At 33.1% G+C, this 27,457-nt stretch overlaps 4 protein-coding genes across 4 annotated transcripts; 3 read left to right on the forward strand and 1 right to left on the reverse strand.

Annotated features, from left to right (window-relative positions):
- Positions 1-1,150: 1,150 nt before the first annotated feature.
- HELRODRAFT_183581 (hypothetical protein) lies at positions 1,151-6,245 on the forward strand (the record flags this gene model as incomplete). The annotated part of the gene is made up of 6 exons (XM_009013171.1): positions 1,151-1,531; positions 1,768-2,338; positions 2,497-2,670; positions 2,749-2,951; positions 5,297-5,364; positions 5,846-6,245. The coding sequence occupies 6 exons, from the start codon at positions 1,151-1,153 to the stop codon at positions 6,243-6,245; spliced, it is 1,797 nt and encodes a 598-aa protein (XP_009011419.1).
- Positions 6,246-9,278: 3,033 nt separating this feature from the next.
- On the reverse strand, positions 9,279-14,515 carry HELRODRAFT_183582 (hypothetical protein; the record flags this gene model as incomplete). The annotated part of the gene is made up of 4 exons (XM_009013172.1): positions 9,279-9,478; positions 10,059-10,428; positions 10,710-11,287; positions 14,278-14,515. The coding sequence occupies 4 exons, from the start codon at positions 14,513-14,515 to the stop codon at positions 9,279-9,281; spliced, it is 1,386 nt and encodes a 461-aa protein (XP_009011420.1).
- A 1,875-nt stretch (positions 14,516-16,390) lies between these two features.
- On the forward strand, positions 16,391-17,412 carry HELRODRAFT_183583 (hypothetical protein; the record flags this gene model as incomplete). The annotated part of the gene is made up of 4 exons (XM_009013173.1): positions 16,391-16,448; positions 16,551-16,600; positions 16,876-17,046; positions 17,203-17,412. 4 exons carry the CDS (start codon positions 16,391-16,393, stop codon positions 17,410-17,412), a joined length of 489 nt encoding a protein of 162 aa, XP_009011421.1.
- Positions 17,413-25,528: 8,116 nt separating this feature from the next.
- On the forward strand, positions 25,529-27,198 carry HELRODRAFT_183584 (hypothetical protein; the record flags this gene model as incomplete). Its single annotated transcript, XM_009013174.1, has 3 exons — positions 25,529-25,993; positions 26,063-26,276; positions 26,708-27,198. The coding sequence occupies 3 exons, from the start codon at positions 25,529-25,531 to the stop codon at positions 27,196-27,198; spliced, it is 1,170 nt and encodes a 389-aa protein (XP_009011422.1).
- Positions 27,199-27,457: the final 259 nt, after the last annotated feature.

The raw sequence follows: 27,457 nt of genomic DNA on the forward strand, positions 1-27,457 counted from the left end.
GGGATTTTGTCTTAATGGTAAAAGCGAGACCTCAGAACAATATAAAAATAGTGTTATATTTTCTTTAGTTAACAGAGCGTTTCAACATTGCTCTGATTATACACTCATAAACTCAGAATTATTAAGAATAAAAAAACTTCTCGTGAAAAATAATTACTCTTTGAAACAAATTGATCAAGTCATAAATAGATTAACCAAAAAATATCATGAAAATGCACAAAATATACATCAAAATAATGAAATTACCAACAACGTTCCAAACAACAATGAACAGGAAGATAATGACAACCCCTCCACCACGTCTAATAACTTTGATAATAACAGCATCACAAGCCTCACCACAAACAGTAATAAAATAACAACAACAATAACAACAACAGCAACAACAACAGCCGTATCATTAGAAACCAAATCAACAACAAAATGAATGACAAAAATAAGATAGTATTTTACTACAAAAATACCTTTTCAATGGCATATAAAGAAGATGAAAGAATTTTAAAAGGAATAATACGCAGAAACGTAGTAGCGTCAAATCCAATTAATAAAGTTGTACTTCGAATTTACTACCAAAATTTAAAAACATCCCAACTAATCATGAAAAATAATTGCCTGCCTGCAACTACTCAACTACAACAAAGTCATCTAATATATGAATATAAATGCTCCGTCGGTGAATGTTCGCACCGCAACAATGCTTCATATATTGGAATGACAACTACTACATTGTCAAGACGTTTGACCATGCATCTACAAGATGGAGCAATTAAACAACATTATCAACAACAGCATAACACCACTTTAACACGACAAATGTTAAATAACACGCAAATAGTTTATTGCAATAACAACATCACAAACCTGAAAATAGCTGAATTAATTTTCATACAAAACAAAAATCGCTCCATGAACATTCAAGTACAGTCTAACATCATTCTACCTTCAAATAGACTACTAAATAAAAACAACAATCATTATAATTATAACAACAACAATTACGACAACAGCAATAATTATAACAATATTATCACCAACAATATTTTTTTTTTCCGGCATCATGGCGTGTAAACAGAATTTAACGATTAACGAAGTTTTGTGCTATTTATTTAATAATTACGAGTTGTTGAACAACGATATATTTATTAACAATATGTCCGACTTCTATAGCTCGGAAGAAATCTCGGCTGCCCTCAAACAGATCAAACACGACGTCAATCTCCTAAAGATTGATGTTAATTTCGATACACCACGTGGTCCTAAAAAGAAAGACAAAAAAGACAAACTACGCGAGACCATTCGCTATTTAGGGCTAGTCCGCGAAAAAAAATTATCAACAGAGCTTCCTACATACGTTAGCTCTAACTTACGGGTACCTAATAACGACTCTATTCTTAAATTTAACTTCAATGAAATGAAAAACGACATATGCCATATGCTGCACAATCAGCAACTCTATCTATGCAGCATGCTGAACGCAGCCCCTCGAGTTCATAAAAGTGAACTTAATACCAACAACACCGACGTAAACAATGTTAAAAGCTACTCGGTAGCAGCATGACAAAAACACGCCTCGTACAGCTCGGACGCATCATCTTCCAAGATCGTTCATCCAGCTTCGTCCGTAATCAACTCACCACCATCTGATGAAACCTCGAAGCAGGGAACCCAATCGCTGGTGGATCTCAACGTTGAAGCTGCTCCTGCTCATTCTTCACTTTCAACTCCTAACAATAACAATAACATCAATTAAAACAACTCTAATTCCAGTGGCCACGAAGGCTCTTGGAGCACTGTTACTTCAAAAAAAAAAGAAAATACACTCCAATTACTGTAAGTTCCAAACAACCTGGGTCCTTCAAATTATCTGCAGCTCCTTTGCCTCCCAAAAAAATTGTTTTTGGGGTAGGTAAATTGAAAAGCTGCGTCAAAGAAGAGATCCTTGAACATCTGGAAACTATTGGACTGACCGCTGCAGAATGCGTACCAGTCTTTAAATTCTCTCCCACTCGTCCTCATCCTTCAACCAGTGATCCATCAACAAAATTCCGCATAACTATTTTTAAACATCAGGAAATGATTTTTACCAATCCTGAAAATTGGCCTATCGGCGTGGAAATTCACCCCTGGTTGTTTCATGCTCGACCACAGCATTTGATAAAACCCACTACAACTTCACTACCAAATCATTATCCTGTCGACCTACCAAATGTTAATACACCATCGCTGGTCAACTCACATCAGCATGTAGAAAACACAGTTGAGGTAGCTTCCATTTTAACTTCTTCGGGAAGAATCACTCCAGCCAGTCGAGCCAGTCACGATTGGCCCTTCTCAGCTGGTCGAACCACATAAACAACAACAAGCCTCATCGATGATGAGTCCTCCCTCCGATGTCAATTCTGCGACATCAATAAATCACGACAATGGCTGTTAACAATACTTATTCCACAATCAATTCTATCCAACAACATCCTCAACCATCAAACAACGACGAAGATGATCAACACTTTAACGCATACAACACCCACATCGACCCCACAAAGAACCTCCTAGATTCATTCACCAGACAGTCATCCTACTATACCACAAGAGATCTACTCAACATTCTAGAAGCCAAGTACATCAACAATCATGATCACCCTCTACCTCTACTTCACATAAACAGCAGAAGTCTTTTAAATAAAATTTCTGACATTTTAATTTTAAATAAATTTTTATCTTATTTTTTTCCCATTATTATTATTTCAGAGACATGGCTGAATGACGAAACCGCTAAACTAGTTCGTATGAATGATTACAATTTTGTTTTTAAAAATAGGTTTGACAAAATAGGTGGTGGAGTCGGAATCTTCATCAGATCAGGCATTGAATTTTCTATGATAAACAATTTGCTTCTGAACGACACCGTTATTGACCTTCTTGGTGTCAATTTAAAATTAAACAACACACACGTAAATATTTTAGCAGTATATAGACCCCCCAACACTGACCCTAATATCTTAATCCAAAAGCTCGAACTTATTTTACCCACATTCAAGCCACACATAAAGAGCTATTTAATTGGCGACTTTAACCTTGACCTCAATAAACTCAACAGTGACAACGTCGTTGCTGACTTCTCTAACCTACTATCATCATACAACTTCTTACCTCTTATAACCTCCTCTACTCGCATCTCAACTTCTTCTTGCTCACTCATCGACAATATCTTTACTAACAATCTAACTTCTCACTTATCTGGAATAATTCTGTCTGACATATCTGACCATTTCCCTATATTCGCCATCGCTTCCAAATCAGAAATCTCAAACCATGCCCCTATAAAGCACTTCAGAAACCTAACTGAAGAATCTATAAACAACATCAACAATTTCTTATCGAACTACAACTGGAATTCTTTGACTTCTCTAAAAAATGTCAACGACTGCTGCTCTGTTTTGAATACTATCTTAACTCACTCTCTAGACACTTTTGCCCCCCTCCGTCCTGTCAAAAACAAAAAGAAAAAATGCTGGATCATTGACAACATTCTAAGTCTTGCAAAAAAGAAAAACAAACTATACATCATAAGCCTTAAATATCCAACCACCCGCAACATTGCCACTTACAAATGCTTCAGAAACATGTTCACATCTATTAAACGAAAAACTGAACGAGACTACTTCTCTAACAAACTTGAAGACGCATATAACAATGTTGGACAAAAATGGAACACTATCAAAGAAATTCTAAACAAGCAACCTCCTAACTCATCAATCACCAAACTAACTATCAACAACCAAACAATTGAAAATAAACAAGAAATATGTGACCTTCTCAACACCCACTTTGCAAACATCGCTAGTCAACTACTCTCAAACCAACCTCCCTGCTATGGTAATCCTACAGATTTTATGAGCCCATCCACACCCCATTCCATTTGTCTATATCCTGTTACTGAACAAGAAATATTAACTACTGTTAATATCTTGAAAAACAAAAAGAGCTATGCAGACGATGGACTCAACATTTTCCTTATCAAAAGCATAATTTTCTCTATCATATCACCACTTAATCATATCTTCAACTTATCACTAAGCACTGGAATCTTTCCTGACTCATTTAAAATAGCCAAAATCATACCAGTATTCAAGAAAGGAAACAAAAATGACATTAACAACTACAGACCCATCTCCATTCTTTCCTCGCTGTCAAAAATTCTTGAAAAACTTTTCTTTAAAAGACTCTCTAATTTCTTCTGCTCCAATAATACTATCTGCAATAACCAATACGGATTCAGACCCAACCACTCAACTGAGCTTGCTATTCTTGACTTCACTCAGCACATACTAAATGAAATGAATAACAAAAATCTTTCTATTGGCATTTTCCTGGACTTATCCAAAGCCTTCGATGTCATCGATCACAAAATACTCCTATCCAAACTACATCATTACGGATTAAGAGGCACAGCTCACAATTGGATGAGAAGCTATCTTTCATCACGGACACAATATGTTTCCATGGACAACATCAATTCAAAGCACGCTCTTATTCATCACGGGGTGCCACAAGGATCCATACTAGGACCCCTTCTATTTTCTATTTACATAAATGACCTCTGCAATGTTTCACCCTCAACCAAATGCGTACTGTTTGCAGACGACACCAACCTTCTTTTTACTTCCAACAACCTACCAGATTGCTCTGAACATATCAATCTTGAACTCCAAAAATACTCTAACTGGTTATCCAACAGCAAACTAATCATAAATTATTCGAAATGTGCATACATTATTTTTGGCCCAAAAATACTCACCAACCAAGCTCCTAACCTAAACCTATTAGTTAATGGTGTTCCTATAAGCCGCACTCTGTCTACCAAATTTCTTGGAATCACCATCACAGAAAATCTTTCATGGAATTCTCACCTACAAACTACCTCAGACAAAATCAACAAACTCACAGGCATCTTCTACAAAATCAAATATAAACTCTCTCTTTCTGCTCTTCGCATGCTTTATTACACATTCATCTACCCTTATCTAACCTACTGCATCACACTATGGGGAAATAGTCCAAAAAGCCACCTGAATAACCTAATACTTTCCCAAAAAAGATCAATACGTTTAATTTTTAACCTCAAACCCGATTCTCATACTAAACCCTTCTTTCTAGCAAAAAAAATTTTACCAGTTAACTTCATCTGTCTTTACTAATCTGCTTTATTCGTTTTTAAATTTATCAACAATCTTCTCCCACCTCACTTTATCAACTTCTACACATTAAGTAACTCCGTTCAATCTACAACCACTAGACACACCCCTCTCTTCTATATCTACAAAACTCGCCTCAAATTAATCCAGACAAGCATAAATATAACAGGTCCTAAAATTTGGACAGAACTTGTACCTCCCCATCTAAGAGCCATCATAAACCTACAACATTTCAAGTCAAAATTCCGTGCTTTTTTATTAACACTGGATCTCGACTCCACCACCTAATATTATATTAAGAATACGCTAGAACAAATGATGCGGATGAATGGTCTTTATAAATAGTTAAACATTTATGTGTTTATATATGTACTGAGCGAACATTTACATAGTTATATGTCTATATATGTATGACACGAACATTTACTTATTTATCTTCAATTATCTTTCTGCTTCAGTTATTTTCCTTACTTTATTTCATTAACTATTCATGTATCTACCAGCGGTGGCCACCACAAGACAAACAGTCTTATTCGGTCTCCGCATATTCAACTTCATAACTTTTATTCACTTATTTGATATGTTGTTGATTATGAATAAAACTTTGAAAAAAAAAATATTGATGATGTAAACAACAATCATACTAATAGTGACAACTTCAACAACAACATCAACAACACCAACAACAACATCAACAATAACATCAACAATAACAACAACAACAGTGCCAACACTGTAGATACCAATGCTACAACCCACAGCGCAAATATCAGTTGCAATTGGAACATCATCAATAGTGACAACCCTAACAACAACATCAACAACACCAACAACAACATCAACAACACCAACAACAGCATGAACAATAATAACAACAACAGTGCCAACAATGTAGATACCAACGCCACAACCCACAGCGCAAATATCACTTGCAAATGGAACATCATCACAAGAAGCAAGAAGAACCACAGCGATGATAATAATAATAATAACGTTAACAATAATAATAATGTTTTTAAATATTGTCAAAATAATATTAATAATATGTAGTTAATTAAATAAATTAATTCGCGCTTCTCGGCTGAGCGTTGATATTTACCTTAACAACCATAATATAAACGATCTTGCCGTTAAAAATTTTTAAAAATTTTAAAAATCGCGTTTTATATTGTTTATAGTTATTAAATTTACTTTATTGGTTTTCTGTTTTAATTAAATAATTTATATAAATTAATAATTACTTGTTCCTTTATATCAAATATCTTACATACCTTATATATAATGCACTGAAGATGAGTTATTTATAACTCGAAATAGCTATTTGCAAATTTATTTAATAAAAATTTTAAAAAAAACAATAAAATGTCTAATTTCTCGGAAATTAATAAATTAAAAAGAAATATGAAAAAGTTGAACAATGTTGAAAGTAGTGTTGAATTTTTGAAATGTTGCGTTAACAATAGTCTGTTACCAAAATATAATATATATATATATATATATATATAATATATCGAGTAAATGTCTATATATATATTTCTACTTGGAAACGTATTCATGTAATATACGAGTTCAAATGAGCAGAACAACATTCGTATATTGGCGTTACGACCACTTCACAATCAAGACGTCTCACAATGCTTACACAAAGAGTAGCCACCAAATCTCACTTACATTTATCACATGCAACTTTAATAACCCGTTAAATTCTTGACAACAATACAAAAATAATTTATCAAAACACCAGCAGAGCACATCTAAAAATCAGAATCCTAATAGATCTCACAAAATTACAACTAAAATCTACCAACAAAGAATGATTACTTTACTAGAAAACTCGACGCCTTAATTTTAATGACAACAGGAAAAAGTAACATCAACCAAGAAGGTGAAGAAAAATAATTCAACTACCTTTCCTTTGTCTAAAAAGCTATTAATATACAAATCAAAGCTGCATTGAAGATGACTCGTGAAAATCCGAAATAGGCCTATCTGCAGGATGAATTTGAATAATAATTCTATATTTAATAAATTAATCATTTTCTAAAAAACTGTAGTAAAAAACTGAAAAGACAAACTTTAAATTGATTAATGCCGACAATATATATATATATATATATATATATATATATTACGGAAATTTATATACAGCGCTTTTTTATTGTTGAATCTCAAAAGCGCTACTAAATCATAGACAAATAAGACGGACATTCATGTGCAAATAAATAAGTTTTAAGTTGACTTCGAAATTGTAAATATGATAGGTTAGGGTGACGTAAGTAAGAAGGTAAACCATTCCAAACAACCGGGCCAAGAACTGCAAAGTTGCGGGAACCCGTCACCAACTTTGTGGTTGAGATAAAAAATAAATTGCGCTCGGTTGATCGGAAGGAATATTTTGAAAAATGAGATTTGTATGATTCCAATCTATCGATGGAATAGGGAGGTGCTGTATTATTGACACATTTAAACATCAAAACTGCCAACTTGAAGGAAACACGTTTTTCAACCCTCAACCAGTGCAACCTATTCAAAATAGGTGTGATGGAACCACGAACCACCCAAAACCAGCTTGGCCGCACGATTCTGTATTGACTGAAGCTTTGAAAAAGACCTTTTGGTGACACCATAAAAAAGGCCATTGCAGTAGTCCTGTCTGGAAAAGACAAAAGAGGAAACCAAGCTTTGAAGAACAGACGTGTTTAGTGATTTTTTGACATTGCGTAATAAACGGAGTTGGTTGGAGCAGACCCTCACTAAATTATTAATATGTAAATCCATCGTTAGGTTTGAGTCAATTATAACTCCAAGACTACGGACAGATGTGGAAAATTCAATGATGTCATTGCCGACACTGATGATGAAATTTTGACCTTCGATAGCTGCTGCCAAGAACCAACCGGTAATATTTGTGTTTTAGATTGATTTAACTTTAAATGATTCATACTCATCCAAGATCCAATTTCGATGAGACAATCAGTCAGTTCATTCAGAGAAGCATCAATCGAATCAACAGGACAAGAAACTAATAACTGAATATCATCAACAAAGGCGTGGGAGCTGAACTCATATTTTTGAATAATATCAAAAACATCAGCAGTGTACATAAGAAACAACAGAGGTCCCAACACAGATCCCTGGGGAACACCAAACGATAGTTGTTTATGTCAGAGAGGGTGTTGTTGTAAGAAACCTGCTGGGTGCGGCCTAAAAGATAGGAAGCGAACCACGATAAGACTGAATCAGAGAAAAAAAAATTGTGGAGAGTTTATACATGAGACGAGTATGATCGACACAATCAAATGCAGCACTCATATCAAGTAATGCCAAAAAAGAAACGCATTGACTGTCAACTGAAGAGAACAGATGGGAGAAAATATCAATGAGTGCAAAAATATTGACGATAGCCGGATTGATTCTTTGGCAACAAATTGTTTTTGTTTAAATGCTGTAACAATTGTTTGATAACAACTCGTTCAATGACTTTAGAAATGAATGAAAGATTAGAGATAGGACGGTAATTTGATAAAACGTTGTCGTCCAACTTTGATTTTTTTAGAAGTGGGGTTACAATAGCATGTTTCAAAGGGTTGGAAAAACTGCTAATTGATAAACATTGGTTGACAAAAAATGTCAAAAATGGCAAAAAAAAGATCTATAAATTTTTTAAATATGTATGTTGGAATCAGATCAAGAGAACAAGAACTGCCAGGGGAGTCACAAACTATTTTACGCAATTCATCTGGCGTGCACATTTGAAAATTGGAAAGATTAACAATTGCTTCAGGTAAGACAACCCTGGAGACATATTCAAACTGTATTGGTTTGTTAGTATTTTCTATAGTCGTGCTACGAATATTATTGATTTTATTGATAAAAAATGTCATAAAATCATTGGGGGAGAAATCATTTGATTGGTTATTATTGTGATTTTTAGATAAAATTTTGTCGAGGATATTCCACAATTTTTTGGTTGTTTTTTAAACGAATCAACTTGATTTGACCAAAATTTGTTTCTTTTTTGGGAAAATTTTTGTATTTTTTCTTTTAACGCTAAGCGCCATGCATTTTGATTAATATCATTTTTCATTTTCCTATACAATCTATTTTAGTTGGCAAATCATCCAGTGAGCACGACTTTGTAGGTGAATCTAAAATATCTTGACGAATCTCATCACTAGAACAGGACTGAAATAATGAAACTTCAGCACATTCACTTTCACGATTATTTGAAACAATAGGTTCTTTGATACCAGGCATCGTCTCTAGTATGTTGTCAAGCTTATCTTAAAAAAATTGTGCAAAATCATTAGAATTTAACTCATCTGACAAATTAAGCAAATCAACAGAATTCATCTTGCATAAAACCCTGTTAATTGTCATCCAGAGTTTCTTTGGATTGGAGCCATTTATTTCAATCATATTTCTCCAATAGGCTTTCCTTTTTTCTGAGAGCAATGACTGTTTCTTCAACATGGCATCAACGAACCTTTTTTTGCTAACATTTCCAGAATTAAGTCGATAAGCTCTTTTAAGTCTTCTGCAGCGTAGCTTAGTCTGCCTACACTCTTCATCAAACCAAAGCGAGGCAGCATTATTTCTAGTCATCACATAGTGTTTCGGTGCAACAATATCTATAATATTTTTAACTTCTTTTTTGTAAAGATCAAATAAGTATTCAGGATCATCTGATTTAAAAGGTCCATTAATAGGCGAGTTTATTATTAACGCGGAAAATTTATCAAAGTCCACACAATTCCATGAACGAACCAGTCTTTTTTTTTGTAACAAAATAATTTAGTGGAATCGAAAAACATACTTGGACCAGACCATGATCTGAATAAATATCATATGAACCTACGGTACCTGAGGACACAGGCAATTCCATTGAGGATACCACTAGATCCAAGATACCACCATGTACATGGGTAGTTTCCTTAACTCTATTTTCAAGGTTAAATGCATGAAAAACATCTACCAACCGAATTGAATGAGTATCTCCAACCTTTTCCAAATGAACATTCAAATCCCCCGTAAGAATGACATAGTCCGCCAATAACGAAATCTGCTCCAAGAGTAATGTAAGCTCATCAAAAAATGCAGGAGTAATTGGTACAGAACCCGGTCGATAAACTGCCAATAACAGAATCGTTCTTTTACCGCACCGAAATTTAATAGCAAGTGATTCAAAGGAATTTACCACTGGTAATTCTTTTTTTATAACCTTGAAAACATTCTTAAAATATAAAATTATTACTCTATGATTGGGGTCGTGTGGGCGCAAATAATCCATAAATGAGAAGCCATAAGGCATAGCCAATTTCACAGAGATATCATCAGATGATCCATGCCACGTTTCGGTCAATACACATATATCTAAATCATTTGATAGCAAATCATGAATTATATCATATTTTGACCGAATGGATCTAATATTAAGCAATCCCAAATTTAATCCGGTTTGGTAGCAGACCTTGGATATCTCACTATTCTCCATTGCCCGACGACACCTCTGACCCGATATAAAAAATGACCATCCTTTTCTTCCCGCGTTTTTGCCTCAAGAACCAATTTTTTAAGCTGCAGACGCTGGTCCGTTGTAAGGTCATCACTAATCCTCACTTCCCTCATTTTTTCATTTAGCAGCGCTAATCTGAACAATCTTCTCATAACCAGGACTTTTGCAGAAAGGTTGATAAACTTAACAACCACTGGACGCGGGGGAGACGATACGCTTGGCTTTTTACCTTGCTTAAATATTTTCAATATGTCATCATCTTTCAGAGACTCGTCTGCAAGGAACCTTAAAAAGCCAAGAACATTGCCCCTATCTTTAGCAACATCCAAGTCTTTTCTGAAATTAAAAAAAACTATGTTGTTCTCACGGGCCTTAACTTCATTTGCCACGTCAATTGTGCTGCGAACCGTGATGACCTCTTTACTAACTACGTCGAGGTCCTTTGAGGTATATATATGTATGTATATATGAGGTCGAGGTATATATATGTTCAACGTTGAAAGAGAAATTTCACGATGTTCCGATCTCTTCTTCTCATCGCTGTCCTCGCCGTGTTTGCTCTTGCGGGTATGTTTGTCTTTCTTTGTATTTTATAAGGCAACTTTAAATAATTTATTGTTTTATACTTATTCATAAATATGTGATCTATAAACCGATTGGTCGTTTATTTAACAAATCTAGCAATTGAACTGTGGTCTTCCAATATTTTGACTACATACAAAAAATACTTAACTACCACACTCTTATATATATTTTCTGCTCTCAAAAATGTTTTTGACTCTTCTTTCCGCTACCATATTTCTGCTTGTTAACATTCGGCAGGTTTCTGCATGTAAAAACTGTTAAACGTAGTTCTATTATTTTCAACTTTGTTTCGGTAGATACATAACCATTTGATGAAAATATCAACATTGCAAACCTTCCCAGTAATATTTCATACATAATTTTTGAAAACACGTCTGGTCGAAACATTTTAATTTTATGAAAATTTTTAAAACTCACTCTATCATTTAAAGTTTTGTCAGATTATATCCTAGTGAGCGCTGAATCTGACGACCATGCTACTCAAGGGATCTCCAAACGTGATTGCCCATCTTTCTTTCTTTGTGACAGATGATCATTGTTCATGTCAAGTGTTATCTGTCAATCAACTAAAAGAATAACGGATGCAACGAAGAAAATTTTTTATTTGAAAAAATTTGAAATTTTAATTTCAATTTTTAACTTAATATTTGATGTTTGAAAAAAAGCTCCAAAAAAATGTTTTGAGTTGATCTAAAAAAATACTATAGAAATAAAAATAAATTTAGATTAAAAAAAATTGAACTCTGATCTAGTTTATAACAAGAGCTAGGTAAAAGGATGCCTCAAGGTCTACAAAAAATGGGGTAGCCACTAAAAAGATAATGTAACTATACACAATTCATGGTTATGCTGGCGACCGTGTTATCTCTGCGGTTTTTGCACAATTACCATCAGAAACTTGTTTGGAAAACTTGAAATTTGGTATGAGCATATTGTGCACTAATCTATGTGCGTCAACAAACCAACTTCTTACTAAATTATCTGGTTTATAGTAAAATCGTCACCTATGACCGAAGTTACGTGTTGCAAAATAAAGAAAAGTGCCAGAGCAGATAAAAGAAGATGGATAAACGATAGATGCGAAAGGGTAAAAGCACTAGTTGGACAAAACAAAACAAGAGAGGCGTATCAGCTAGTCAGACAGTTAAAAGGAAAACTGATGAATACGTTAAAGATCATTAAAGACAAGGATGGAAATTTTCTAATTGAAAGCCAACAAATCAAAGATAGATGGTCGGAATATATCAAGGACCTGTTCACAGATAAAAACACGTATACAAAGGAGATGTTACAGGCTTTAAAAGAAAGAAAAGTAGTCAATGAGGAAGAAACGGAAATAACATTGGAGGAAGTAATAAAAGCAATGAAGAAAATGAGGAACAACAAGAGCACAGGGAGAGACGGAATTCACATAGAGCTGATCAAAGCGGGAGGACCAATTGTATGTAATCAGATTCACAAAATCTGCCAAAAAATCTGGGACAGTGGAAAATGGCCAGAAGATTGGTGTAAATCAATCTTGATCATGTTGCCAAAAAAAGGAGACCTGAAAAACTGCAACAACTACAGATCAATAGCACTGATCCTTCATATGTGCAAGATCATGCTGACGATCTTGAAAGAACGATTGGAGAAAGACATAGAGCAGCATTTAGGAGAGGAGCAGGCAGGTTTCAGAAAGGACAAAAGTACAGTCCAGCAAATCCTGATGTTGAGACTGTTGTTGGAAGATGCAGGAAGCAGAGGTCAAACAACTTTTCATTGTTTTGTGGATTTTAAGAAGGCGTTTGATTCAGTCTGGCACGAAGGTTTGTGGGCAGCTTTTGAAAGTATGGGAGTGTCAACAAAAATGGTAAGGGTGCTGAAAGGGCTTTATGAGGAGTCAACAATGGCGGTAAAGGTAGGTACAGAACTGGGAGACTGGATCAAAGCGAGCATAGGAAGTAGACAAGAAGATCCAATATCACCATTACTGTTCTTAGCACTGTTGGAAAGAGCCTTGGAAAAAATGGAAAATGCAGATATTGAGGGAATCGACATTGGAGGCAGAGTGATAAGGGACCTCAGGTTTGCAGATGATATAGATCTGCTAGCATCTAGTGCAGAGGGTCTACAGAAACTGATCGAGTTGACGTACGATGGTGGAAGAAACCCTGGACTACACATCAACAGCAGTAAGACAAAGATAATGATTTCGGAAGCAGGTAGAAACAATGATGAATTCCAGATAGGAGCAGAAAAGCTCGAACAAGTAAACCAATTTATATATCTGGGCAGCCTCATAACTGATGACAATAATTGTTCGAAAGAAATTGATAGAAGAATAGCAATCGCGAGAGGAATGTTTGCATCTTTGAAAGTAATATTGAAAAACGATAATGTATCTACAAAAACAAAGATAAAGATCGTAGAAGCGTGTGTGTTTTCTACATTGATGTATGCATGTGAGGCTTGGACGTTGAAGAAAAGAGACAAAGACAAACTGGAAGCATTTGAGATGCATTGTTATAGAAAGTTGCTGGGAATCAGTTGGAGACAAAAGATAAGAAACGATGCCATAAGAAAACAACTTGGAAGACAAAAAACTGTGTATGAAAGTGTCAAGAAAAGAAAGCTGGGTATCTTTGGGCACATCTGCAGAATGACAGACGACAGACTGATCAAAAAAGTACTGATGAGAAAGAGGGACTGGAAGAAAAAAGTTGGAAGACCTGTGAGGAAGTGGATGGATGATATCACGGAATAGACGGGGGTTGAAACATTGAGCTCAATAAAGATGGCGAGAGAAAGAAAAGGATTTTGGAGAGATAGAAAAATACCATCGGCTTCAACGGTCCCTTAAGGGATTACAGAAGATCATTGAAATGAAAAAAAAAAATCTATGCTCATTGGCATAGTTTTGCACGCGTACTAAAGTCACACAATTTGTTTCCAGTGTTGTTCTGACTCTTGTTGTTTAGTGTTGGTTGTGCGAAAGCCAACCAGACTCGACGGCCCAGTGAAAACAGGCCAGGGTTGTGCGAAAGCCGACCGACTGATTGACAGGCCCAGTGAAACAGGCCCTTGGATTCTGTGAAAACGAATCCGCCTCGTTCTTTTGTTTTTGTTGTGCTATTTGTGGACCTAGGGTTCTTTGCTGGATTCTATACTCATTGATATAGTTTCGCACGCAGCTTGGAATTTCCATAGGCTCCGATTTTTGTAATTTTTCTGCATTCATTTTATTTATCTCTCGGAGTTGTATCGACACCACCATCGGTCACACACGTCGAGGTTGTACGATTGAACGGCAAGAAACATATCCCAAGTTGCCCGACCCAACAAGAAGAAGTTCTAATTCCTGTATTACAGTTTGTTCATTGACATTACTTTTTACATTATTCTAGAGTTCAGTTAGTTCAATTCCTTTTAATTTACTTCCGTTGATTAATAAAATTGTTATCGAATATTTTACGCGTTCGTGTGTTACTCAGTAAAATCATATAATTCGAAAAAGCCCAGTGCCACACAGGACTGGTCGAACTCACGATAAAAATATACCAAAAAATTATAAATATACCATAAAAAATTTCCCTGAGAAAGATAGAGGAAGAGATTACCTCACTTCCAGTTCAAATTTCCGACAATATATATATATATATATATATATATATATATATATATATATATATATGTGTACGGTTGAAGATTACACCCCATTTTGCAGTTAGAAGTTTTTTAAATAAAATTTCAACAACACGAAGCTGTTTTGTTTCAACTTTATTAAACTGTGAAGTTTGGCTGACGGCCGTTTCAGCTAATGCCATCGTCGGAGCCTAGATTGTAAAACCAAATGAGGAGTTAATAATATAAATTATAAGAAATAGAAAATAGAATATTAGATATTAAAATGAATAAATAAATGAATAACAACCTATATTTTAAAATTAACTCATTATATTGTTGAAAATAAAATAAACGTACATTTATTTGCACCATGTGCTTCGTGTTGTTGAAATTTTATTTAAAAAACTTCTAACTGCAAAATGGGGTGTAATCTTCAACCGTATATGTTTATCTGAGAACCTCATACCAAATTATATATATATATATATATATATATATATATATATATGTGTGTGTGTGTGTGTATATATATATATATATATATATATATATATTGTTATATTTATTTTAATAAACCAACTACACGCATCTCAAAATTGCAGAAGCAGTCCTAATTGACATCAATAAACTAAAAATAAATATACAACAAAAAATGACAACCTCACTCCCAAACCCGGCGATTAATCAACAATGAAAACTAAGAAGAAATAAGAATTAGCATTGTAAATAGTGGCAAAAAAGAATATAATGCTATCGATAAAGAAAAGGAAACCAATGAAGATGGACCAGTCAATAAAGAAATCTGACACCTAATTTCCATCTAAGTTTAGTTTGACAAAATGAATATTTCCGTATATAAACTAAATTGCACTGATGATGATTCATTCGGAATCGAAATATGGCCTTATTTGCAGCATGAATTCGGAAAATAAGTTTATTTTGAATTTTAATAAACTAAACGTTTACCAAAAAATTTTAGTGAGAAAAATCAAAAAAACGAACTACAAACATATTAACGCCAACCATTCGGTAGAATTTATAGAATATTGTCGGCCGTTTTTCAATTTCTCCGTTTTTTTGTGATTTCTAATATATTTTTTGGTAATATATTGTTAATTTTGGATACATTTTATAGCTTAAACTAAGAGGAGTATTTTGGTATTTTTAAATTATCGAATACATTGGTGTTCGATAATTAAATTAATTAGTTATTTCGATTTTTAATTATATTGAAAAATAGTTGTGCTGACAAGTTTGTCATAAGTTGATGGGAGTGTTTAATATAGCATACAGTTGTTAACGCTGTATGTTATGAGTTATTTGGTATGGCGTCTAACACAATGTTAGATTGTGCTGAAAGAACAATAGTGATTAACGACTTACTATTTTTTTAATAAATAAAATTGATAATGTTGACAATAATTTATTATTGGAAAAATGTTCCTGCTACTATTCTGCAAATTTCATTAATGAAACCAAAAAACGTATTATGGGAGATTCAGTAAAGTTTCTGAAATCAAGGTTAAAAAAGAGTACTAAACTACCAGGTTCCAAATAAATCCTAAAATTGACCTAGAAGAAATTTTCATCTTGTTGAAGCTAGCAAAAGATAAAAAAAAATATTGAAAAGCTGCCACTATACCTTGCAGATAGCTTTAATTTTCCAGATATCACTGAAACAAGTAACGATGGCCAGCAGGTGTTGAATAACAAAATAAACATCATTGCAAATAAGTTTAATTTTTTGAAACTAAAATTCTTCATTTAGTTCTGTTGAAAAACTTTTACTTGCTGTCAAGCCATCTGATGCAGCTTTACGTAATGACCAACTTTCGGCTACAGAGAAGAAAATTGATTCCTTGACCAGCTGTGTTGACAATCTTTCAGCAAAAATTGACATTAGTGGTAAATTTTTGCAACAACCACTTCCACAACAACAGCTAGTGCCTAAAAACTCCCAACCTCTTTTTTCAGATTTGGCCTATAGCCGGAGATGGGTTTTCATTGGTACAACGTAAAAATAAACAGCAGCGAACGTTGACTCATGAAATCAAAGATGTCAATGGAGATGTACTTGGAGTTGAAGTTACAACCAGCAAGACAACCACAAACTCATTGTATCTAAAAAATTCCACCAAGTTGTTGGTAACAAGACTGAATCTGTAAAACTTAAGGCAAAAAAGATTCCGAGTTTCCGGTTATATATTGGTAACCCTTTTTGATTGCACGAGTGCTGATGTGATCGATGAGCTAAAAGCTAATCAAATTAATGTTATCTCTTGTTATTCTATACAAAAAAAGAAACCAGATGATAATTCTGAATTGAAAGACAATGTCCTGGCAAATGCATTTAGAATATGTATTGATAAGCAAGATCTTGTGAAAATAAGAGATCCTAATATCTGGCCTTCAGGTGTTATCATCAGAGATTGGATATTCAACAAACATCCCAATCAAATCAAAGAGCACACTATGGAGTCATCCAACAACAAAAACATCAACAAAGAATAGTCGACAGTGAATGTAGATAATCATGAAAAAACATCTACCAACGATGGCGGCACATAGTGATTTATATCTAGACATGGTTTTCTCTGTGAACACTGTAATGGACAATGCGTTGAGGTCACCCAACATCATCAATGTTTCAGAGATAAAAGATACGCTTTCTTCCAATAGCAAACTCCGTCAACTTGATGACGTTGATCGGCTTGATCCTGATATTAATGTTTTCAATGGTATTTCTCTTGACTGTTATTCAATTTTACCTGAGAATGTAAGCACGTTTGTTGATACATGTAATTTTAATTTTTTTCAAGTTAACTGTCGCAGTCTACTTAATAAGTTTACTGAATTTAATATACTTATTAATTCATGTGGTTGTAGATTTGATTTGATGACTGTTTCCGAAACATGGTTAACTTCTGTTACGGCTGATTTGGTTAGCTTGCCTGGATATAATTTTGTGTGCAGGAATCGTATTGGTAATGTTGGCGGTAGTGTTGGTTTGTTTGTTAAAAATAGGTTAAAGTATGTGACTCGTGATGATTTGTCGTACCATTCGTCTATTTTGAATCGATGCTAGTTGAAGTATTTGTAAACAATAACACTAAGTTTTTGATTATTGTCTTATACCGTCCTCCAAGTACTGATATTATTTTGTTTTTAAATGATTTAACTTTACTATTTATGAATATTAAATCCGGTGCATTTAAAAATGCCTACATTACTGGAGACTTTAACATAAATGTACTCGGTGATGACTATAGACATAACTCTACTTAATCTACTCAATTCTTTCGGTTTTATTTCATTAATTTCAACTGCCACACGTATTACTGTTACTAATAAATCTTTACTTGACAACATTTTCACTAATAACATTACAAATCATAAGTCTAGTATTATATTTTCTTCTTTTTCTGATAATTTTTCTATTTTTACTTCATTTATTATTCCTAGTCTCGTTTTGCCTAATTCCACTGTTCTATCTTTAAAATATTCTGATTCAAATATTTCTAAATTGAATTTGTATCTCATAAACTATGATTGGAGTAGTATCCTGAATTGTTGTGATACGGATTTGGCATTTAAATTATTTTCAGATGTTATTAAAAATGCAATTATTATTAACTGTAAAGAATACCGTAACAAAACTAATATAAAAAAACCTGGATTACTAAGGCTCTGGTTATATCCTCCATAACTAAAAACAAATTATATAAAACATTCTTAAATTCCAGGTCTGTATTTGATAAATTATCTTATGGTAAATATAAAAATATGTTTTCAAGGTTATGTAAACTATCTGAAAATATTTATTATAATAACCAATTCATAAATGTAAATCTAACGGTAGACGTACCTGGAGTATACTGAAATCTTGTCTAGGACTTAAACATCCAACACCACTAAATATTATGATTAATAATAATTTTATCATGGACGATGCATTACTGTGTAATCATTTTAATAGTTATTTTTGTCAACGAATAATGTTAATAATTCTACTCATTTTTCTGTTATTGATTCCGGTTATAAAAAATATGTTCATGGGGTTTTTGATACATTTGTTCTGCTTGAATGCCTTCCGTTTGAAATTATTGATGTCGTTAAAAATTTTAAAAATTCTATTAGCTTTGGTAATGATTTCATATCTAATTTTGTATTAAAAAATAATATTCATAGCATAATCTTACCGTTGCTTCATATAATCAATCTATCTTTTAAAAATGGTCTTTTTCTTAAATTTCCAAAGTTTTGCCATTATTTAAATCTTGTTTTTATTTAGTAAACCATTTATTATTTTCAAAGTTTTTTTTATGTTATTATGGCAAGCTTTAAATTCATTTTTTAAAATAAAGATTGTCTTTTGACTTTTAGAAAATTGTTTCTATGAATTAAATGATATTGCTTATTAATATCAGGTGGATTTTTAAAAAATTTTTTGTAAAGATCATTTTCAAGTTTAGACAATTTCAGTAGCTTATTTGTGAACCATGGGTTTTTTTTTAATTTTTTTTTCAGTGACTTTAGTTTTAAGACAGAATTTAGAAATGGTGGAGATAACATATTTCAGAAAAATGTTAATAGCAATATTGATGTAAGCTGAAGCAAAGACAGCCAACCAATAAAGGGCCAACAACTGGTTATTAACTTTTTCAAGGTTTCGCCTAGAAAAACATAACTTATCTACCACCTCAACCTCAACATCTGATACTTTTTCTTCAGCTATTGTAAATATAGGCAGGTGGTCCGATATATCACTGAAAATGATTCCAGAGACATGGGATACTGTATTGTTTGTATATATGTTGTCAATGAGAGACGTATTATGGTCGGTAATTCTAGTGGCTTTAGAAATCAATGGACAATAATGCAATGAATATAAGCTATTTGAAAAATACGAAAAAGAATTATTATTGTCAGACCCAATTAAGTTTATTGTAAACTTTGTAAATTATCTTTGATAGTGACTGAATCATATGTTATAATTTGTACATTTATGTTTTATATTTAAATACAGGGTTCCATTAAAATTGGAATTGTTTTTGAAAACAGTAATTCTTACAATGTTAATGTAATAAAAAAATGTGATTAAACATGGAGAGGGATGGGGGGGGGGCTCCAATTTTATAGTTTGTCCTCGAACGAAAAATACCCTAGCTACGCCTCTGATTTACGTTGCATTAAGACTGCCAGGAATGCATTTATTGATGAAAATAACAACATGTTCGGCGTTAGTTAACATTCAATTTAACTTTTCAATTTTTTTAAGGGTTGATCGTAAATCATTTTCAAGAACACAACATATAAATTTGAACACCGAAGATGGTGTAGGAATACCGAAAAAAGCTTTTCTGTTCTATCATGCATAAAATAAACAAAAAGTTTTGTTTTTTTTTGGTTGTTATAATTTTTTACGTGATAATTTTTTTGCAGCTCCGACCACAAAATTTTCATTGAACTTTCATTGAAAATTTTAATGTATCATTTTTTAATTAGCTTTCGCAAAGACGGAAAAAAGTATTTGGCAAAATTCAATATTATTTATTCATTTATTAAACCAAACAAAACTGTTACAAAAGCTAAATAATCAAGTTTTATCAAATTTTACATTTTCAAATTTTGACTGACATTTATGCAATTGAACAGTTCATTTTTCTTAGTAAGTAGTTCGTTCAATAAATCTTTCTGCATGCAAATTAATTATCAAATTAATTAATCAGTTAATTAATTGATTGATTGATTGAATAAATAATTAATTAATGTAGGTTAAATGTTTTTTACTTCAATGCCAAGTGACAATTCGTTTAAAACTTCTTCGACATATTGTATTATTTCTTTTGAACAAACATGAATCTCATCTGAATGACATGATTTTGCATTTTCCTCTTTTAAGTCGACAACTTCAGACTTCTGAAACTACAAAACGATTTTTAAAAATATTAAAAAACACTTGAAGCTTAGTCAACATATAGAATTTATTTCTATCCACAAATTTTAATAAAATAAAATTATACGTATAAAATCACAGATATTTATACAAGTGATAGAATTTTTTTAAATCATGTTAAGTTGTCTTTTCCAATCAATTCCTACATAAAAAATGTATATACCGTAAGAATAAATTTCTTAGCTAAATTAATAAATTTTGATCAAAGAGGTTGCGTCAAAAACAAGTGGAGTCCTTTTAAAATAGCTTTTTTTTATTAAGAAACTGAAAAAATTTTGAAATTTTGGAAAGCCTACTAGCTTGCACTAACTACTTAACATAGTTCATCAATCCAATCGTCATCAGCTATTTCATAATCCTACATTCTAAAGTTTTTCAAATGGATGTCAAAAATTTGTCAATAATTTTTAAATAAATAAGTAATAACTAACGAATCAACTGATTATTGAAAATGTTAAAAGCCTAAACTTTTCTAAAATTCAGAGATATCAAAAATACCTAAACGACGCATTGTACTTAAAGCATGTAAAAGGCTAGAAAGGATCCAATCTCGTAATTGAACCCAGTCATTGAACGCCCTGCAAAACAGGAGCAGGTGCCTTTAACCATTTAGACATCATGCCGTCCAAAATATTTGCTTCGGAACTTTAAACTTTTAGTATAATAAAACTTAGAAAAAACCGTTTCAAACGTTTTCGATCATCGGAATAGATGGTAAAAATATTAATTCGCAATGTCGATATCGGTATTAATAAGGAAATCCATTAGGAGTTAGGAATTTTTTAATATTGGTTTGGAAAAGCCTATCTAAAACGCTAAACAGCATAACTGGGTCAACTGAACATTTCCGATCAGTTTAATATTAAAGTATGTAGCAACGAATGCAGGATACAACTGAATGTAAATAAAAACGATGTTAATTCATTCTGGATTTTTACGTTAATGAAACTTATCTAATAACACGAAATTAATTATTTTCGAAGTTACAAGGAGCACCGGGTCATTTAGTTTTCATCATCTGCCATTAATGCCTTCCATTTTCTGTTAAAATAAGCCTATACAATAATAACAGTTAATTAAAACTGTAAAGTTCGAAATCAATTCATTCGAGCTTGAATTTTATAAAATAAAAAAAATTTGAAAAAAAAGCTGAAATTTATTTTCAGTGTACCAAATTAAATGAAGAACATTAAAAAATAACTTTAGGCCAAATAAATTTTATAATGAAATGAACACAATGAGTATAGATAAAATGAAAACATGTTGAAATAAAGAATGTTTTACGAAATAAAACAAATAAAAAAAAATTGTATGACAATGAAAAATCTAAAATGAAAAATTGTAGACAAAACAGATTAGACGACGGAAATTTAAATGAATCGATCGGTTTCCTTGTTCTCATGTACTTACCATCTGCAAAGTCTCATGGCTCTTTCTCGGAATTAGTGTAATGGTTAAAGGAGTTATGGTTTTAAGTTGCAGTGATTAGGTGTGGATGTAAAAAATTCCAGCCCCTATCATATGCAATGTTTGTGATGCCTTGATACACGTCAATTTGCAATGAGATGAAATAACCATTACTATTCCACCTAGGCTAACCATTACTATTCCACCTAGGCTAACACTTACAATGTCTTATAACAGCCTATAATTTTCTTTTACTTTGTGAGTAGTATATTTTGTTCTTTTCCACTTCAATGTTGGTGAATAAAAGCCAATTGAAGGCAACCGCAATAAATTCGATCAAGTAACAAGTGCAATGAAAACAAACAAATCAGTAAAATTAAGATGTGATTGTTTATACAACTACATTATAAAAACTTGATCTGATGGAATTACTCCATAGATTTTCTTCTGTAGAAAAAATTGCTTCATCCAACGAAGGGATATTCGGGCTTGGAACATTAACTTCAAACTTCAAATTTATTATTTTTCAGCATTAATTACAATATAATTAGACAATTTAATTATACGAAATTTACCCATTTACGTATTTTCAAGCTGCAAAACAAATTTTTTTATTGAAATTTTTACTGTCGCAAGTTATTAACGCCAATAGAAAAGCAATTAAAACGGTTGAATTTAAAATATTATAATTTAATATACTAAACATAAGTCATTATCAAAATCGAACAACTAAACTAACTTTAATATTTTAATGTTTTAAACTTTAATGTTTAAAACTGAAAACGTTATTATTATCTGAATCAAATTTAATAAAACTTTAATATCGGAATTAAATTCAATAGACTACCATTTTTTATTCACGCCTACAAAAATAAATACATTATGTACAATTCCTGACATTATCGCTTAAATATTTCTTCAGGACATAAAATAATACAATTTAAATTATGTAATAATATAAAACGTTAAATTTTTTAAATTAATTTACAATCTGTTACCTTTTTTTAAATTTAAAGTTAAAATAAATTAACAAGTAAATTTTCATGGTTGAATCTTGGTCCCGTTTAATAATATATCCTTCCAAATTATTCAGTTCAATCAATCTTCGTTTTGTATCCAGAAACCCGGTTCTCCGAGGTAGGACGTTGTTTTCTTTGCCACCAACTTTTTGCGCCAAATTAGACGATCAGTTGTATCCATTTCATTTAAATTTAGAGCTTTCATGTCTTGCTCAATTGTTTGCGACCAGTACTTCTTTGGACGGCCTTTGGGACGTGTGCCAGGTACTTCAACATCTGCAAGAGAAGTTATGGCACTGTTTCCACTTCGTTTGACATGACCAAACCACCGCAGACGGTGTTGCCGGCATTCGTCCTTTATATCATCTAAACAAGCACGACGCAGGATTTCGGTAGATTTGATGTGGTCCTTCAGACTAATTTGTTGCATCCATCGGAGCATTTTCGTGTCGGTTCGTTGAAGTTTTTGTTCCAGTTTGGTTGTCATTGGCCATGTTTCTGCACCATATAACAACACCGGACGTATCACAGATTTATAAAGTCTTGATCGTAGTGGTAGTGGGATGTCACGCCGCATCAATATAGAGGCAAGGAGATGCCATTTATTCCAGGCTGCACGTATGCGTGCTCGAACGGCAGCTTCAGCTGTTCCTGTACAATCCAGGACATCCCCTAGATATTGAAACGATGTGACTTTCTCTATTTTAATGGCTTCAAAAACAGTGCTATTTTGAATTTGTTGTTGTGGATTGATGCAAGCAGGACAAACAAAATTAGACACTTTAGATAAAGTACCTATTATTTTTGAACAACGTTTGTGACACCACTGGTTACACTGCTGACACTGGTTTAAATTGTTACCTACACCAGCTTTATAAACTGAATAGGGCCATCGTCCAGTAGCTGTGGTTTGGATGGGTTCACCAGTGTTCATTGCTTTGGTTTTGCTGATGTTGACTTTGAATCCATGATCGGTGAGTCCGGTGTTCCAATCTTCAAACATCTGTGCTGCATTCTGCACAGACGTGGCTGTTAAAACGATATCATCAGCATATATTAGATTCCAAATGTCACCAGCGCGAATCGGTTTTGCGATTTCTTCCATCACAGTTATAAATAACAGAGGACTGAGAATCGAGCCTCGGTGAACTCCAACGCCGATGTCAAATGCATCTGTGTTTCCAACCATTGTGCTGACGAGAGTCTTAGTATTCATCACAAGTCGAACAAGTTATTCTGGAATGAGTTGACGACGTAGACTCCCAAATAAATAATTTAGAAAGGTGAAGCAGATAGTTTTGGCAAACAAAAGAAAATTCTATAATAATGTAATGGACAACTGTTTTAAAAGATCACAAAGTACATACATCCTGGCTCCAAAGCAAGCATATAAATAAATATGAATGATATGAAAAGGATATCTTTGCATTTGAACCGGGTCACAGCAACATAGGACCAACTAGCTAGCTACTCTAACCACTGAGCTATCACAGCACAGGTAGAAAACTAAACAACGTTGAAAAAAAGTTGTATAAAATTAAATTAAGATTTTATAGACTGTTGAGCAAAAATGTTTATTTGTAATATTTTATATTATATTGACAAGAAAGGCAATTTTAGCCAAATAAATTGTTTATAACTTGTATAAATAAATAATTATTTAGTTTTTATTTTATAACTCGAAAAACAGTAGGGTAACGTGGGGTAAAACGCCTACTAGGGGTAAGAGGTCTCCCGTCCATGTTGAGCGAAATTATTGCGCTGCAATTTTTTTTTAACTGCCATAATATTAGATTATCTATGTAATTAAATGGTCTGTGTTGTGGAAGCCGCGCGTTGTTTTGGTTGATAATTAATGAAAGTTTAAGATTTTAGGGCTATCTATTACAAATATAAACATAATCATTAAAGCTTTTTCTCAAAAACTGAAGTTATTCTCAAAAAGTTGAAGTAAGTGATAAAATTTTGTATTATTTACACTATTTAACACCATTTTTTTAAAATCTAAATTTTAATCCATCGTAGCACATTATCGGTTAAAATTTTACAATACACTTTGGGGTAAAACGCCCCCCTATAAAATGGGTAAAACGCCCCCTTTTAAATAATGTAATTAAAGAATAATTTTATACTAGAACTATTTGATATTGTTTTAATCCTTAAAATTGAAAAATGAAATTTAACAGTTGTTTGTTGGTTTCCTTTTTAACTTTAACAGTCATACTTTTAAATTTAACTTAACAGAATGCCACGGTCTTACAAAAGAAAATCAGCAAGAGGATCATACGGCGAAGAGTCGCTTCGTCAGGCATTAGCGGCCATTCATGATGGAACACCAGTGAAAACAGCTGCACGGCAGTACGGTATTCCTCAACGAACACTAAGACGACACCGGGATAAGAAAGTATTACAGCCGGAAAAATTGAAATTGGGACGATTCGAATTGGATATTCCCATTCAATATGAAAAAGAATTGGTGTCCCTAATTCAAAATATGGAAAAGGCTTTATTTGGTCTAAGCATTATGGATGTGCGAAAATTGGCATATGATTTTGCTGAGAAAATAGACCTGGAGCATCGATTTAGTAATGAGACAAAAATGGCAGGAGTAGATTGGATACACGGTTTTTTAAGGAGAAATAACCAACTGTCAATAAGACAGCCTGAGGCAACAAATATCTCACGAGCAGTCGGTTTTAATCAGGAGAAGGTTAAATCTTTTTTTGACATTTATGAGGAACTTCAGTCCCTATACTCGTTTAATGCTTTGACAATCTAGAACGTCGATGAAACGGGTATTTCAACAGTGCAAAAACCAGTAAAAGTGGTTGCGACTAAAGGCACTAGACTTGTTGGTCGTATGACAAGCGGGGAACGGGGTCAAACTACAACAGTAATGTGTGCTTTCAATGCAGCTGGGATGTACATACCTCCAATGTTTATTTTTCCACGGAAGCTTATGGTTGACTCTTTGATGAATGAGGCACCACCAGGTGCTATTGGAGTTTGTACCCCAAGCGGTTGGACAGACAGTGAATGTTTTATGAGATGGTTGAATCATTTTACATTTATTGTAAAGCCATCAAAAAAAGACAAGCATCTTATTTTTCTTGATGGACATCACTCTCACAAAACACTTGAGGCAGTGACATTTTGTCGTGAAAATGGAATTGAATTAATAACATTTCCACCCCACTGCACACATAAGATGCAGCCTCTTGATGTTTCCTTTTTTAAAGGATTGAAAGCTGCATACAATGCAACTGCAGATGGATGGATGCTTAGTAACAAAGGAAGACGGATAACCTTTTATGAAATAGCTGGACTATTTTTAAAAGCATTTTTGAAAGCAGCCACCCCAGAAAAAGCTGTGCATGGTTTTGAATGCACTGGTTTGTGGCCTCGAAACAAATTTTTTCTGAAGAAGATTTTTTTGCATCAAAGCTAACAGATGAACCCTTACCGAATACAGTCACTTTAGCTCAACAAACACCTGAATCTGTGAAACCTGCACAGGATGTTGATCATGCAAAAAAAGATCATAAAACGACACTGTTGAAGATCATGGGTCAAATTAAAATTGACAACGTGAGAATTAGAAAACGAAAATCAGAAAAAGCTGCCCTTTTGACATCTAGTCCTTACAAAAATTTACTCGAAAAAAGGGAAAATTCAAAAACTATGTCAAAACGACAACTGATAAAAGGTAGCGGTAAAGAAAAAAAGAAAAAAATTGATTGTGAACCATGTAATACTTGTCAGTTGAAATATTGTGATGACGTAACGGGTCGAAACTGGATTCAATGTCAGTCTCTAACATGCTCACAGTGGTACCACAATGAATGCCAAGGACTTGATGAGAACTATAATGAACAATTTATATGCATTGATTGTGAAAATTCTGATTCAGATTAAGCATCAGTTCTGTTTTAATAAACGTTTGAATAATTGAATAATCAATTTAAATACATTAACAGTTTTTTTTAATATTTGTTAACATTGTTTTTATAGTTTTGTTTAATAAATTTGATTGAATATTCAAATTTACCAATGTATTTTTAAACACTATCTATGACATTGACAATGGGGTAAAACGCCTCCCAGTAGGCGTTTTGCCCCAATGCTGGGGTAAGAAGCCCCTTTATCAAAAGTTTTAATGGCAAAAATTTTTCAT

The sequence above is a fragment of the Helobdella robusta genome (genome assembly GCF_000326865.2).
Source record: "Helobdella robusta unplaced genomic scaffold HELROscaffold_111, whole genome shotgun sequence".
Lineage (NCBI taxonomy): Eukaryota > Metazoa > Annelida > Clitellata > Rhynchobdellida > Glossiphoniidae > Helobdella > Helobdella robusta.